At 38.7% G+C, this 15169-nt stretch overlaps 1 protein-coding gene across 2 annotated transcripts in view; it reads left to right on the top strand.

The window, feature by feature from the left end:
- Positions 1 to 15169, top strand: part of LOC103187001 (contactin associated protein 2) — an 855622-nt gene that overhangs the window by 457655 nt on the left and 382798 nt on the right. For both annotated transcript variants that reach the window (XM_042331730.1, XM_042331729.1), the window contains one exon: positions 4939 to 5110. In XM_042331730.1, the coding sequence (XP_042187664.1) occupies positions 4939 to 5110 (172 nt within the window). The remainder of the gene's footprint in view (positions 1 to 4938; positions 5111 to 15169) is intronic.

The following is a 15169-nucleotide window of genomic DNA, read 5'->3' as shown; positions in this document are numbered from 1 at the left end:
TGACCAAATGCAGAGTACTTTATAATAGGTGTTTTTTTTTAAATTACGATAAAAAAAGAAAAACACATTAAACAGAAAACAACAGCTGCAGGTTGATTCTGATTGTGACTTCCACTGCAGGGATATGAAAGGCTGACTAGCAAAAAAAACCCTAACATTATGAATTAACACACAACTGCATGTATGTTTTTATGTTCAAACTTCGGCCATTTTGACGTAATAAAAGCACTTCAAAGACACAAATTATTTTGTTCTATGTGTAGATGAAGTGACAGCAGTGATGGCATACCATTAAATACATTATAACAGAAATGTGAATATCACTGGAATGTTGTACAGGTTACATTGGTTTTCAAACCACGCACTTTACAGCACATCCTGTGAAATGGTTGAGTTCCGACATGAAAGGTGCTGTATAAAATGCAAGAATTATTTGTATCAACAAAACAATTTATTGTTATTTATTCCTAGAATATATTATCGAAAGTATTAGCAGTCCCATTATAGTCCAAAATGAAAGGGTCTTCCTCAGGTCTGTAGTATTGACTGTGCCCAATGATAAAAAGAACAACTTGCATTCATATAGCGCCCTTCACATGATGGCATTTCAGAGCGCTGAAAGTGGCATAGTTTGACGCTTTGTTGGGGAGAAAGGGAAGATGACTGCAAGTGTCAGGAAGGGTAGAGGCAGGACGTTCCAGAGGGTCAAGGCCCACAAATAGTCAAATAGATATTAACATTCCCCAATAGGCCTCCAATTAAAGGCACTATACCAAATGTATTACTATTATTGTAAGACCATGAGAAATTTTGGACCTTGGGTTGGATATAAGTTTAACACTAGTATATCTGCAAGTTGGACTGAATCAGTGTCTGAAGTGAATTGCTACTGGAACCATCCAGTCCTTGTCAGCAGCAAGGTTAAAAATTCCTTTGTGAATTCCTGTAGTGGACACTTTATTGGATCCTTGTGCTGCTATAAATTTCTTTCTGTGAATCTCATTGTAATTAGTAGATAGGTGTCCTGAATAACCAGAATTCAATTTAAACTAAGCTGCTTTATTTCACTTGTCAAGAAGATATAGTACATGAAACTCATTTTCTGTTTATCTGGTCTTTCTAAACTCCCTTTATTGCAAAACGATTGATTTTTTTTTTAAATTCCATTTTTTACTGTCATTGAGTTTGTTCGTAAATCACACTTTTTTGTAAGATTTAATTTGGAGAATGAAGTCTTCCATTTCAAGGAAGATAATAATAATAATAATCCTTGCATTTGATATAGCTCCTTATCACGTCTTTGAGACGTCTCAAAGTGCTTCACAGAATATACTGTAAAGAAATTGATTGTATATTTTGTGGGCGAAACGCGGCAGCCAATTGCGCACAGGAGTATTCTAAGGGCAAGCACAGGCCTTGGCTAGTGCTGCTTTAACACCACAAATGTAGTGAATGCATGGTTCAATAAGAAAATTGTAGGTCATGTTTCATCAGAATTTGGGGCTTATTGTAGAATTAACTCATTTTAGCCTTTCATGTCTGGAGGACACTGCAAAGACCTTCACAGGATTTCCCGTAAAGTGTAGACTGTTTACTTTGTAGGCAAACAGTACAAACAGCTTGTGCAAAATCACGTTGTCAGTGCAAAAAGAGCACCTACCTCATGCCCTCTAATGAAGCGTCACGCTCCAATCATTAATGCGTCGTTCTCTTTCATGTATTGATTGATCTGCTGTGTATTTCCAGTACATTTCATTTCACATTTCCAGGAGTCAAAGTTTCTCTTTTTTATTGCTACCTTTCAACCAGCTACTTGGAGGTGCTTGTGGCTCCTGTTGGTGTCTTTTTAACTACCTGTGTAGAAGTTCCTTATCCATTCTCAACAACTCCTCTGGCAGTGGGCTGCATGCTGCATGCATAGGCTCGCCTTATGTACAGCATGCTAGTAGGACAGTGTAATGTTACGATGATCTTATTGGTTTGCTGGGATCCGTTTAGGCCAACGATCATAAAAGTGTTTGTTTGTGGCTAGTGAGAGCAAGCATTTTGCTCCTCTTCCATAGATCAACCCTTAGAAGAAAATGTTAAGCAAAAAAAAATACTGTAGAAACTGCTCTCGTCTGGAAGAGGAATGTACTTACATTTGCTCTGCCAACCTTTGGTCATTTTTGCCAGCCTGCATTAACATAATGCAAGCTTAAAAAATTGCAAACCATTACTCTGTATGGTATAACTAAGATATGCGGAAGGGAATTCTTTATCACAGAATTAAATATATTGAAGTTGTACACTTGTACAGCATGTTTAACTGGTTCTCTAATTTATACACCAAGAAGTTCAGAGGGTGTAATGCATTAGTATTCCCATAGATGGTCGTCACATGTTGCGTGAGATTCTCTGCACAATGAATTTCCAATTTCAGTGTTCTATCAGGGGCTCATGGAAAGCAAAGAAGTTACTGCTGCCCATGGGAAGGAAGGGAAAATCAAACATTTTGCAGCTTTTGTCTACACAAAACAGTCACTGGACTCCGAGTAATTACCTGTGAAGAGCTTTGAGATATTTCAACACGAAAGGTGCTACAAAAATGCAAGTTCATTCCCTTCTAACTGCTAACCCAAGAGTCTGGGTGCAAATCACTTCCATGCATTCACAGACAAAGAATGATGTATAGCACAGGGAAATGGAGGCAGACAGAAAATAATGAAAAAACGTAGAGGGGGAATAAAAGGCATTATACAGTTTGACGTGGCTTCGCAAAGGAACTGCTCATTCTGACACAATTAATGCAACTGAACATAAGCAGTTATATCCTTAGCGAACCTGGGGCCCGCTACAACTTGGTGACTGCCTATCGTCAACTCCTTCTTCCCCACTCTGTTTCCTGTCGGTGTCTGACAACATAACATTTCTGTGAAGCACTCAGACACATTGTTCTATGAGGATGGCATTATGTAAATGCAAGATGTTGTTTTAGTTTGACTCTGTAGTCAATGAATTATGCATGGCTATTGGGTATGTTCCTCTTAATTTTCTCTGTGCATGTATAGAGGCAGTGCTGTTCCTGTGACACTTTGGCTTCCAATTCTGCCACCCATACTAGTATTGTAAGACATTAGCTGAACAATTCTGCCATAATTTATGGAGTCTGGAGATGAGGCTCTCAATAAGTAGGAAACAAAACCTAACTAACATTGGCCAATTAATCAGTGGATGTAAATAATAAAACTTATCAAATCGATTTCCCTCGCTGCAGACATTGAATATTCAATTAATTAAATTGAAACATGGTTGCCAAGTAACTGAATGTATTGCTCCTTTCAGCACAGGAAGGTGTGTGCTAATATTGAGAGAGTGCCCGTTCCCACACCTGCATCATAGCTCCTAATATTCCAGGAATGACATAAACCCGTTTTAATTCCATTATGACTTGAAAAATTGCAATCCTGCACGTTACGAGGAAATTGAAAGCTTCGGAAGGTTAATTGAAATCATTTAGTGTAGTATACTACACAACATTGATCCACTGGAACCCTTCATTTGAAATTATAATATTCTTCGCATTTAATGTAGCGCCTTTCACTTCGAGAGGATGTCTGAAAGCTACTCCTCCTCCTCCAGCTGCGACTCCAGGTCGACTGATGTTCTGTTGTCAGACATCAAAGCTTGAATGAGTGCAAACTTCCTGCAATTGATTGTCAACAGGACAGAAGCCATACTCCTTGGCTCCCATCAACACCTTCTCTCCTGCAGCTCTGACCTCCTTAACCTCCCCGGCCTGCTAAGACTTACCAAACCTGCACATAACCTTGGCATCAGATTCGATCCCCAGCTGTCCTTCTTACTCCACATCCGATCCCTAACCAGGACTGCTTTCCTTAACCTCTGTCACATTGCCCGCCTCCGATTAAATCTCACATCCAATACAGCCAAAATCCTCATCCATGCTTTGGTCACCTCCCGCTCCAATATTCCAATGTTCTCTCCACCAGTCTCCCGAGCTCCACTATCCTACGTGGAGTCCTGCAGCTCAGTGGTTAGAGCACTCGCTTTGCAAGTGAGAGACATGAGTTCAATTCCAGGCAGAGGGCGAAACCTTGGGCAAGTTTCCTTACTCCACACAGAGCCTAATAATAATCCCTCCAAAACCAAAAACAATAATAAATTGGTCATTTTCAATCTACGACTGTTTGTGGGACATTGCTGTGCGCAATTAGCTGCCGCGTTCGCCCACAAATATACAGTCAATTCACTTTACAGTGTGTTCTGTGAAGCGCTTTGGGACGTCCTCCCAACGTGAAAAGTGCTATATCAAATGCAAGGATTATTATTATTATCCACAAGATCCAACTAATTAAAAACTCGTGCACTCGCCCGCTCTAAACTCAGTACCCCCATCATGCCAATCCTTGCCAGGCTCCAGTGGCTCCATCACAGAACAGATCGATTTCAAGATTCTCTCATTCATCTACACATCCATTCATGCCCTGGCACCTCACTGCCTCTCCGACCTGCTTATTCCCCACTTATTCCCCTCTCTGACCTACCATCGGCAGCCATGCTTTCAGCAACTACACCCCAAAACTTTGGAACTCTCCCCTTTAATGCTTATGCCTTATCCCTCCTTCCTCTTTGACTATGCTTACAGTCACCTCCCCCTAACGCGAAGTCAGGCTCTGCCACTGTTAAGCACTCCGAGACGCTATCCTGCATGAAGGGTAAATGCAAGTTGTTATTTACTGTAAAGTGCAGTGACTGTGTATTTTGTAGGCAAGTGCTGCCAGAAGATGTGATTGAAGCAGAAAGCATCAGTATATTTAAGAGAAAACATAATGCATAAACGAGGGAGAAAGGAATAAAGGGTTATGAGAAATGTTAGGAGGAATGGAAGCATCTGCACGGCAAAACTAAATTGATGTTCCTTTTTTGTGGTTACAGGTTACTCGTTCCCACTGAATGACATACAGCCAATTCCGTCTCAGCGTTCCTTTCAGGGTTGCATGCAACTCCTTCATGTGGATGAGCAGCTGGTTGATCTGCACGCTGTCGAGCAGGGAAAAGTGGGCAGTTTTTCCAATGTTAACATTGACATGTGTGCGATCATAGACAGGTAAACGACAACACTTACATATGTTTTTAATATCTTTGTTCAGATTAGATGAACAACACGACACAGTTGATGTGGAGGTGGAGTAGGGGAGAGGCATTAATAATGCAGATATAAAAAGAAACACAGAAATATAAAATTAAATAGTGAACTTAAAGTAGCTGCAGACAAGCACCATAGATTTAAGATTGGACAGAAATTTGAAAGGTTCATTCGATTATAATTTGGAAGCTAGTTTTCAAAGATTACAAAAACTAGTTTCCATTAAGGTTGAATTTTAAAAAAATTCATCCACGACATTCAAATGTGATTTTGGAGCTTTTTTTTCTGCTCACGGTTCTTCATCGATCACTGGCAGGCTTGTGCAGCGCAGGGTTGTGAAAATCCTGTCACGAGCATTTACAACCGGGATTGTGGATGGAAGCAAAATAGATGTCAGCACCAGAGGCATTCAGAAAGACACTTCAGCTTGTTCTCTCCTGAGAAGCATAGATTTGCATAGAACCTTACAGCATGGAAACAGGCCATTTTCTGACAGAAACCTGGAAACATCCAACATTCAAATCTGATGTAAAGAATGATAACTCCAACAGTGACCTAAAAAGATTACATAAAATTCTATATACATATTATACATAATACGGAAACGAGTCATTCAGCCCAAATAGTCCATGCTGGTGTTTAAACTCTTTTTTGGTCAGTCAAGTGTCTGACACATGCTGAAACCCATAACCACACTAACCAGACTGAGACATGTATGCCACCTACGCACGGAAATTCCCGTGTCTGGAATGGAATTCACACTCTCTCCCCAGAGGGATACATTCTGCTTACTTAGAGTATTAGGAACACGTTGACAATAGCTTATGCCCGAGGTCCCCAGATGTGGGTTGGGGCACTCCATCTGAACCCTCACCCCTTAATCCCTTCTCCCATACCCTTCTCCTCTCCCTCATATATGAATCAAGTTTTCTCTGAAATATGTTGTTGCTTTCTGATTCCACCACAGTTTATGGCAGTGCGTTCCACATGGCTACCATGCATAAAGAAATTCCTTCTGAAGTTCCTCTTTGATATGCTACTGGCTATCTTATATTTATGGCCCCTTGGTTTGAACTCACTATTAAGTGGAAACAGCCTATTAATATCCATCTTGTCAGATACTTTTATAATCTTAAACCTCTAATCAGGTCCCCTCTCAATTGTCTCAATTGGTGAGAGAAAAGCTCCAACTTGTCCAATCTTTCTTGATAGCTCTATCCTCTCATTCCTGGTAACATTCAAGTAAAAAAAGAAATTGATATTAGAAATTTATTTAAATCTGTAATTCTTAGAAAATGTCACTAATGTTGTTGAAACATGGTGTGAGACCTCACCCTTTCCCCCCTAAATGTTGAAATCATGTTGTGAGACAAATATATGAAAATAAGAGACTTCTTGTAACCTTCAGTCAACAGGCTGAAGGATAGAAATCGACATTGCACACAGTTGTGCTGCGCTGTTTAGTAAGTAGCTGTAAAATCATATTATGTTATGATGAAAACAAATTACTTTTCATTCAAAATAATTCAGCCTTTGTCACACAGCAGACATATGAAAAGCTTGTTTTAAATTCAACTTTAGTTTTACGGATGCTAATTGTTAGAAAACAAATGCTAATTGTACAAATCATTTTGAGATGGTTCAATCCTAATTATTTCCTGGCTCCTACTGTCTGTCACAAATGGTAATAAATTCAATTGAGTGACATTTTAATGGATTCTTCAAACATGTTGAAGGGTGTTGTAGGGTGAGACTGAAACATTTCCATCACTTTGTTCATTATTTAAACTGTGCTGAAACATAGGAGCAGTTGCAAGCCACTTTGCCATATAGATTATGGCAGCTCTACATTTCCCTCTTTCTGTCCAAAGACAAAGAAAGCTCAACAATCAACATTAAAAATGACCATAATGATAGTACTTGCATTCAGTGCTGCAATTCATTGCATTTAAACATCTTGAATTTCACAATGCAAAGCAATTTACATTTATAAGAGCCAGACACAATGAAGATACTGGGATAGGTAGGAATGAAACTAGAAAAGAACAGAAACATGAAAGTGGGACAGGGAGTAGAAGGATAGAGTAGTCGACTATGTCGGAGCCGGCAGACATGTCAAGGAGAATGAGGAAGCAGAGATCCCCGGTCGCAGATGGAGAGAATGTCATGGTGACCTTGATGAGGAGAATCTCAGTGCTGTGGCGGAAACCTGTACTTGATTCACGCATTCAGTTTGAGGTCCATTGATGGTTGTTACAACACAGACACATGGGGGAGTGTCCTGAAATCCAGAGCTGTATCTGTGCAGCAAAATTCTATTTTTTTATAGCTGGAAAGTAAGAATAATGAAAATGAGTGACTTTGAAATAACAGCTAGCTATGGATCAGACATAATAGGACAAATGTGCCCTTCTGGATGTTGACTTTTCTTTTTTCTCAAAACAGAAACAAGAAAATGCAGTCAGCATACAGTGAAACCTTTTGCAGTTAGTGTATATTATTCTCTTAGTGCTTCGATCCTTCCTTATGCTGAGTGTCAGATGCAAGTGCAATCATGTTTAGAAGGATGGAAAGAGTGAGAGTGCTTAAGTTTATTTGTTTGACAGATAGAAGCACTAACTGCCTCAGAGCAATTTAAGAATGATTTGTGACAGCAGTTGCTTTGCCTCTGTGCCTAAGTGCAAAGCATGAATCCAGAGTAGCATTGTCAGTGTTAATGGGGTCTAAAATGCAACGGTTTCTGATGGGATTCCTTAATAATGACTCCAAGAGGTAAATGCTGACTCCTTCCAGTAAACTGGACATCTGTCAATCTAACCTTTAATAAGGACTTTGGGACATTGTCCCGATGTGAAATGCTCTATAATGTAAATTGTATTATATTGTATTGCAACCCTGTAGGAACTCCCTTCCAGATGTAAGTCGTACCACAGCAGAATTTCTGCCATATTGGTCTGATGCACTTCTGGTTACCAGAAGGAGTCCACATTTGAGACTCAGAAGTGTTATTAAGGAATATCATTCGCAATCATCCCAGTCAATATTTTACATTTTCTTTCTCCTCTGCCTTTCTTTCATTGCTCGAAACCCATGGCCATCCAGTGAAATAATTTATTTGACTATTTTTGTGACTGATATCCTCGCCCCTTCCTTTGCCTCCTTTAAGGCCAATCTCAAGACCCTCCTCTTCAACCGTGCCTTCGGTCACCCTCCTTCCTCCCCTGCCCTCCACCCTCCCCGATCCCGACCCCCAGTTCAGGTCTGAAGCCCAGATTGTCCAGCTCCTTGGGACATCTTCCCGACATGAAAGGCACCATACAAATGCAGATGGAAATTGTAGACATGTTTTACTGAAGTGGATATAACCCTGGCAAAGATCACAGTGGCTGCACTTTATTCACACAGAATCAGATAAAGTTGATTCATGGTTGTTTGTGCGGTCTTGTTAAGCGTAAATTGACTGGTTACAAAATGAAGTCAGACACTTTACAGTAAATCCTGTGTAGCACTTTGAGTTGTCCTCCTTATGTGAAATGCACAATATTAAATGCAAGGATTATATTTAGTATTAGACAATTCAAAACAGCACAAATCTCTTTAACAATTTGTATCTTAAAAGCTCCAAATTACTACCCAGAGTGAAGGGCATTATATAACGCAAGTTGTTGTATCTATACAGTATAAAACAGGTTTAATATTCTACTTTGGAAGCCATAAAATAAGTGAGCTGTCACAAAATATTTGCTTACTGGAATAAAAATAAATTGCTTCATTACTGTGTGTGAGAAGGTTACCTGTCTCTAAATCGATGTTACACTCTTGACATGAATTAATTTCTGTTGTTACCAGTACCTTATTTCATTTCATATTGATAGATACAATTAAATAGAGTGTATTACAAAAAATATTCAGTCTTAATAACTCAAAAATAATTTTTGCTCAGCAACCTAATTTTGTACAAAATTTAATTTGATGCCTTAGAGGCCAAATCTTCAGACTCGAGTCCTTAGTCTATCAATATGTATACAAGCACAGAGTCAGTACAGAGAGCTCTGCGTAGCACTGACACTAATTATTTTGTTGCACCCTTGGTGCTGTACAGAATGATATAAAAAACACTTGCCAACACTATACAATAGAATTATGTGTTATACCTCTCTGTGCCTCCTTATTAGTTATTTTTTCAGTTGCGTTAGAGAGAACTGGGAAGGAATGTATGTTGCGAACAAGGCAAATAGAATATTGGGCTATATTGGTAAAGTTGAGTTTAGATCCCCAGACATCATATTCAGGCTGTACAGTGTTCTGGTCAAACCATGCCTTGAATGCTGCATACAGTTCTGGTCACGGCAACACAAAGGTGCTGCCTAGGCCCTGGTGTGGGTGCAGAAGAGAGCAATGAAGTTGATTCCCCAGTGTTACAACAAGGAAGTATGAGCAAAGATTAGACAAGCTAAGGCTCTTTAGTCTTGAGAGAGGACAACTCATCTATCTTCTTCTATCTTCTATTTTCTATCTTCTATATATACTAATAAAATGACAATGTCTGTCTGCGCTTCAAGAAGGATCTCAATAACCGATTAACATAGAGACATGATCTATACTTCATCAGAAAGGTCTTGGAACTGGAAGTGACATGGACATATTTGTTCTCCAGTATCTCCTATCGTTCATTAGTTATTTTGGGTTTTGCGTTTTTCGCTGCAGTTACACCTGGTGGCCACCGAGTCAAAGTGGTGCGGTGGCATCGTACATCACAGAGCACATACATGTGCACACACACCGCAGTTACACCTGGTGGTCAGAGTACAAGGTAGGCTAGATGAAGAAGGTCCTTCAGCCCTTCTAATCTCAACCCTGCAGAAGACCCATCCTACTTTTCGCCATTACTGCATCAAACTGCTTTTTAAATAAGTCCAGTACCCTAGTACCACCCTTCCTGGTAAAAACCCAGCCATTATCTTTTTACTCTCTATGTCAAGAAATACTACCCTGTGCCTACCCTAAAATTGTCTTTCACAGCCCACTTGTCTTGTTGCTTTGGTATTTTTGAAAGCATTGCTCCTGGTTCACTTTCTCTATTTCATTGAGCATCTTACATATTGTTAAATACTGAGATGTTTCACTTTGAAAGAATTCTAATTGTTGTTCCTTTTAGCCTAACCTTTTATCACTGGGGATTGGCCTTGGTGTGAATCTCTAAATTTCCTCTAGGACAGCCCCTATGCTGTTGTGGTCAGAACACAGTACTCCAGCTGAATACAGTACTCCAATTGAATACAGTACTCCAGCTGAATACAGTACTCCAGCTGAATACAGTACTCCAGCTGAATACAGTACTCCAGCTGAATACAGTACTCCAGTTGAATCCAATTGTGAAATCCAGAGCACTTCACAGTTTGAGCAACAAGTTTGGGGTTCTGAATTGATACAGTAATGTTTACCTAGCAGTGAGTAGGAACCCGGTTATCAGTCAATTGACAGATCGCTTTTCCGGGTGGTAATAATGCCTTAAAAAAAACAATAATAATTTGGTCACTCAATCCACGACTGTTTGTGGGACACTGCTGTGCGCAATTGGCGCGTTTCGCCTACAAATATACAGTCAAATCACTTTACAGTATACTCTGTGAAGTGCTTTGAGATGTCTAGAAGACCTGAAAAGCGCCATATCATATGCAAGAATTATTATTATTATTTCAAATGCAAAGATTATTATTAGTGAAACCTGAAAGGACACACTACAAAAACTGCTTTTATAGACTGTTTCTGTAATGCCTTTTAAATAACTTCCTTTCTATTGTATTTCTATAGTGAACCTAACTTAACTCTTGTAAATTAACTCTCTTGTACTTAACTCTCTTGAAATGTAATATTCAGATAAATTGAATCAAACGTATTGATCATTTAGTGGAGTAACGTGTGCTTTAAGTGTTCATTTTTAAACCTTAAAATCAATTTAAAAACAAAAGTTTGAAGTTAATGTATTTGCTAGGATTACTTTGTACTTTTAATGTTACCAAGGAACTACAGGTTGCTGATTTGGACTAGAATTAAAATAATAATCCTTGGATTTGATATATCACTTTATCATGTTGTCCAGACAAAGTGCTTCCCAACATTTGCTGTAAAGTGTATTATATTTGTAGTCGAACATGGCAGACAATTTGCACACAAGAAAGTCCCACCAGCAGCCATGATGTGATTGACACATCTTACCTGGAGGATTGTTGGGCAGGACACCAGGAGAAATTACCTTTTGTTTTTGAATAGTGCCATCAGATCTTTAATGTCTACCTTAACAGGTAGTTTAACACCTTATCTGAAGGAAGGCACCTCCGACAATATAACACACTACAGCACTGCATTGGAACTTCAGCCTCGACAATAAAATATCTGTTTTGCTAAATTTCATTTTTATTCATTAATCCTACATTCCAGCTCTCACTCATATCTCTTACAAATGCAAGATTGTCCATGACTGATTGTAAATACAAGATTAAAATCACATTAAAAGAAATTTAATATGGATTGTTTATCGAATATAAATTATGCACACCCAAAGGACATACTAGTTATATTTGTTTTTAAGTGCTTGGTGAGCCAACGGTACAGATTGCTCAGATTTCCAAATTAAAGCCAGGTGCACAGTTGTAATTGTTTACAAATGCCAAGCAAACAGTTGATTGCAAATTATCAGCATATGAAAATCCTTTGAAAATGAATCCATTTGTCCCCTATAATTAAAGTGTAAACGTGTGTATTTTTCTCCAATCAATCCTGAATAATGCAGTAAATATCTTCAGAAACTATAATAGCTGTGATGTTGAATGCAGTCGGAAGGACAGCCCCATTGATTAAAACAGTCTGGATGGTCATTTAAAGTCTTGTCGGACAGATGCATCGGCTTTGTAGCCAGTTGTCTGATCCTAGCAGCCTACTTTGGATTGCAGAGAACTCCTGTGTGGGACCTCGCGTAGAACAGGAACAAACAGAAGCGTTTGTTCTGGAATAATTCGAGAGCACAGCTAAAGGGAAAGAGACACTTTTCTCAGATCAAGGCTTAACATGTGAACAAGTGTCAGTAATTTAAATGCACAGCATGAAAACACGCGACTGAATAGAAACGGCTTCAAATCATCAAGCCTTTTAATGTTTTCTCACGGGCACCTCATGTTGATGTTATTTCAACTTCATTCTCCGACAACCACAGAGTCCTGTAGCTCAGTGGTTAGAGCACTCAGGTCACAAGTGAGAGAACGGGGTTCGATTCCCGGCAGGTCGAAACCTTGGGCAAATTTACTTACTTCACACGCCTGATAATAATCCTTCAAGAAAAAAAACAATAATAAAAAAAAGTCAATTCAATCAACGACTGTTTGTGGAACACTGCTGTGCACAATTGGCTGCCATGTTTCCCCACAAATATACAGTCAATTCACTTTACATCATATTCTGTGAAGCGTTTTGAGACGTCTGGAAGAAGTGAAAAGCGCTATATCAAATGCAAGGATTATTATTATTTCCTGCTGGTTGCAATTTCTCTCTCATCCTTCTCCCCTTACCCTGATAGCACTGAAAGGAAATAAAATTTATTTTCATGTTTAATAAACTTTCTGCCACAAATATTGTGAAATATTATTGAACGAAAGCTACTTTAAAGACATGCTGTATTGATTGCATTTCATTGTGACTAAACCTATTTTCAAATCCATTTACAACTCCTTCTGAACATAAACAAATCTAAATGGTAGACTTTCCTGTGTTAAACTGTTTAGGTAAAGTTAACTCATATCCATAAAACTGTCTTAACTTTCGATTTTCATATTTATTTTCTAAATTCTATTAGATATTAATACAACATGCACCAAAATAAATAATGGAACAATTTACCAGCATTTTTCTCCATTTCTGACTTTTGCTCAAAATGCCAAAGGCAAAGACCATGCAGGGGATGAGAGAATGCTGCCTAATATTAGGGAGAAATAATCAGTAAAACATAGATTAATAATTTTCAATAATTTTTAACTGTAATTTACAGAAAGAATCTAAGTCTGAAGGACAACAACAACAACAACTTGCATTTATATAGCGCCGTTGACACAGGGTTGTGTCCCGGATTGCTCCATTCACTTTGTTACTGTGATGAATTAAATATCTGGTATTGGGGAGTGCTGGAGGAGTGCTATACATCCTGGTCTTCTGATCAACAATCCCTTAGATAAAATTGATCGTTCACTTCATGGTTGTTGTAGGACTGCCATGTTCATCTACAAAAATACAGTCGCTACACTTTACAGTGAAATCCTTTGAGACATTTGGATGATGTGATGAGGGACTATATTGAATGCAAGGATCATTATTATTTATTATTATTAATTGCCAATATTTAGCTATTGCATTCACCACTACACTGACACCCAAAACTCTTTAAGTTGAATAATATGTGGTAAAATCTTTCTTTGCAATGCATAGGAATACCAAAAATACAATCACAGAATTACAGCATAGGTCATTTTGGCCCATTGTCTCTGCTATTTTAATAATAATAAAAATAATAATCCTTGCATTTTATATAGTGCCTTATCACAACATTGAGACATTTTAAAGTGCTTCACAGAATATACTATAAAGTGATTGTATATGTTGTGGGTGAAATTTTGGCTCACCACTGGAGTTATCTAGTCTACTGCTATTTTCCTGTTCATTCACCATTCCCTTTATATCTTTACTCTTCTAGGTAATTCCTTTTTCAATGACATAATTAATTTGGCTTCAACAGTCACTTGCATTATAAGGTACATAAGTCATTAAAACTAGTGTGGAATTTAGAAAGCAATCAAAAGGATTAATAGGACACTGGAATTTAATCAGAAACGGTGGAGAATATGCAGTACAAGGAAGTTCTGTAATTATACGAAGAGTTGAGTATTTAATCCCATTTACGGTATTGTGGGCAGATGCCATTTGGAGTGTTGTGGTCAGTCCTGGGAACAGTACCTTAGGAACAATACACTGACCTTAAAGGAAAGCAAATAATAATAATAATAATCCTTGCATTTGATATAGCGCTTTTCACGTCGGGCGGACGTCCCAAAGCGCTTCACAGAACACACTGTAAAGTGAATTGACTGTATATTTGTGGGCGAACGCGGTAGCCAATTGCGCACAGCAATGTCCCACAAACAGTCGTAGATTGAAAATGACCAATTTATTATTGTTTTTGGAGGGATTATTATTAGGCGTGTGGAGTAAGGAAACTTGCCCAAGGTTTCGCCCTGCCTGGAATTGAACTCAGGACTCTCACTTGCAAAGCGAGTGCTCTAACCACTGAGCTACAGGACTCACGATTCATCAGGCTGATCCCTGAGAAGAAGGTCTTTTTCTGTAATACTAATAATAATTCTAATGAGAATAATAATAAATAATGACAAGTATTGCATTTTGATATAGCACCAAGCTTGGGGACCTTAGTATGGGTTCTACTACTACTAATAATAATTTTAACCTACGGGTATGTTTCCCGCTACTTGTCAATTTAGGACCACCCATTAGAGCTTGGGCTTGCAGGGTTAACAGGAACTGAGCGGGAAAAATCTCTGCCCCAGTGACTGGTCTGTTTCTCCAAATCCTGCTGATGAGCCAGACTGGATGGTCCATTTTCACTATGCCTTCAAAATGCCTTGTAGTCCCGCAGACCCACCTGATTCAAGAACCAGACTAACAATTACCAAGATCACGACAGAAGACCAACTTGATCCTGATATTCTATGTGACCTTGGAGCCAATTCATCCCCAAAGAGGCCCACTTACCTTCACCCCAAGGGACAGTTTGTTCCAACATAACCTTTTGTGTGTGTGTTTTTTATTCTAGCCTCTTGCTTGTAGAAATGTAGCATTAATTATAATCTACCAATCTATTCATGAATTATATTCTTCTGCAAAGATTTTACATAATAATAATTTGCATATGGTATAGCACCTTTTCACGTCGAGCGCATCACAGGATTTTATGTGAAG

The sequence above is a fragment of the Callorhinchus milii genome, unplaced genomic scaffold (genome assembly GCF_018977255.1).
Source record: "Callorhinchus milii isolate IMCB2004 unplaced genomic scaffold, IMCB_Cmil_1.0 Scaffold2, whole genome shotgun sequence".
Lineage (NCBI taxonomy): Eukaryota > Metazoa > Chordata > Chondrichthyes > Chimaeriformes > Callorhinchidae > Callorhinchus > Callorhinchus milii.
The sequence above is the reverse complement of the archived record's forward strand: the minus strand, read 5'-3'. Positions and strand labels throughout refer to the sequence as shown.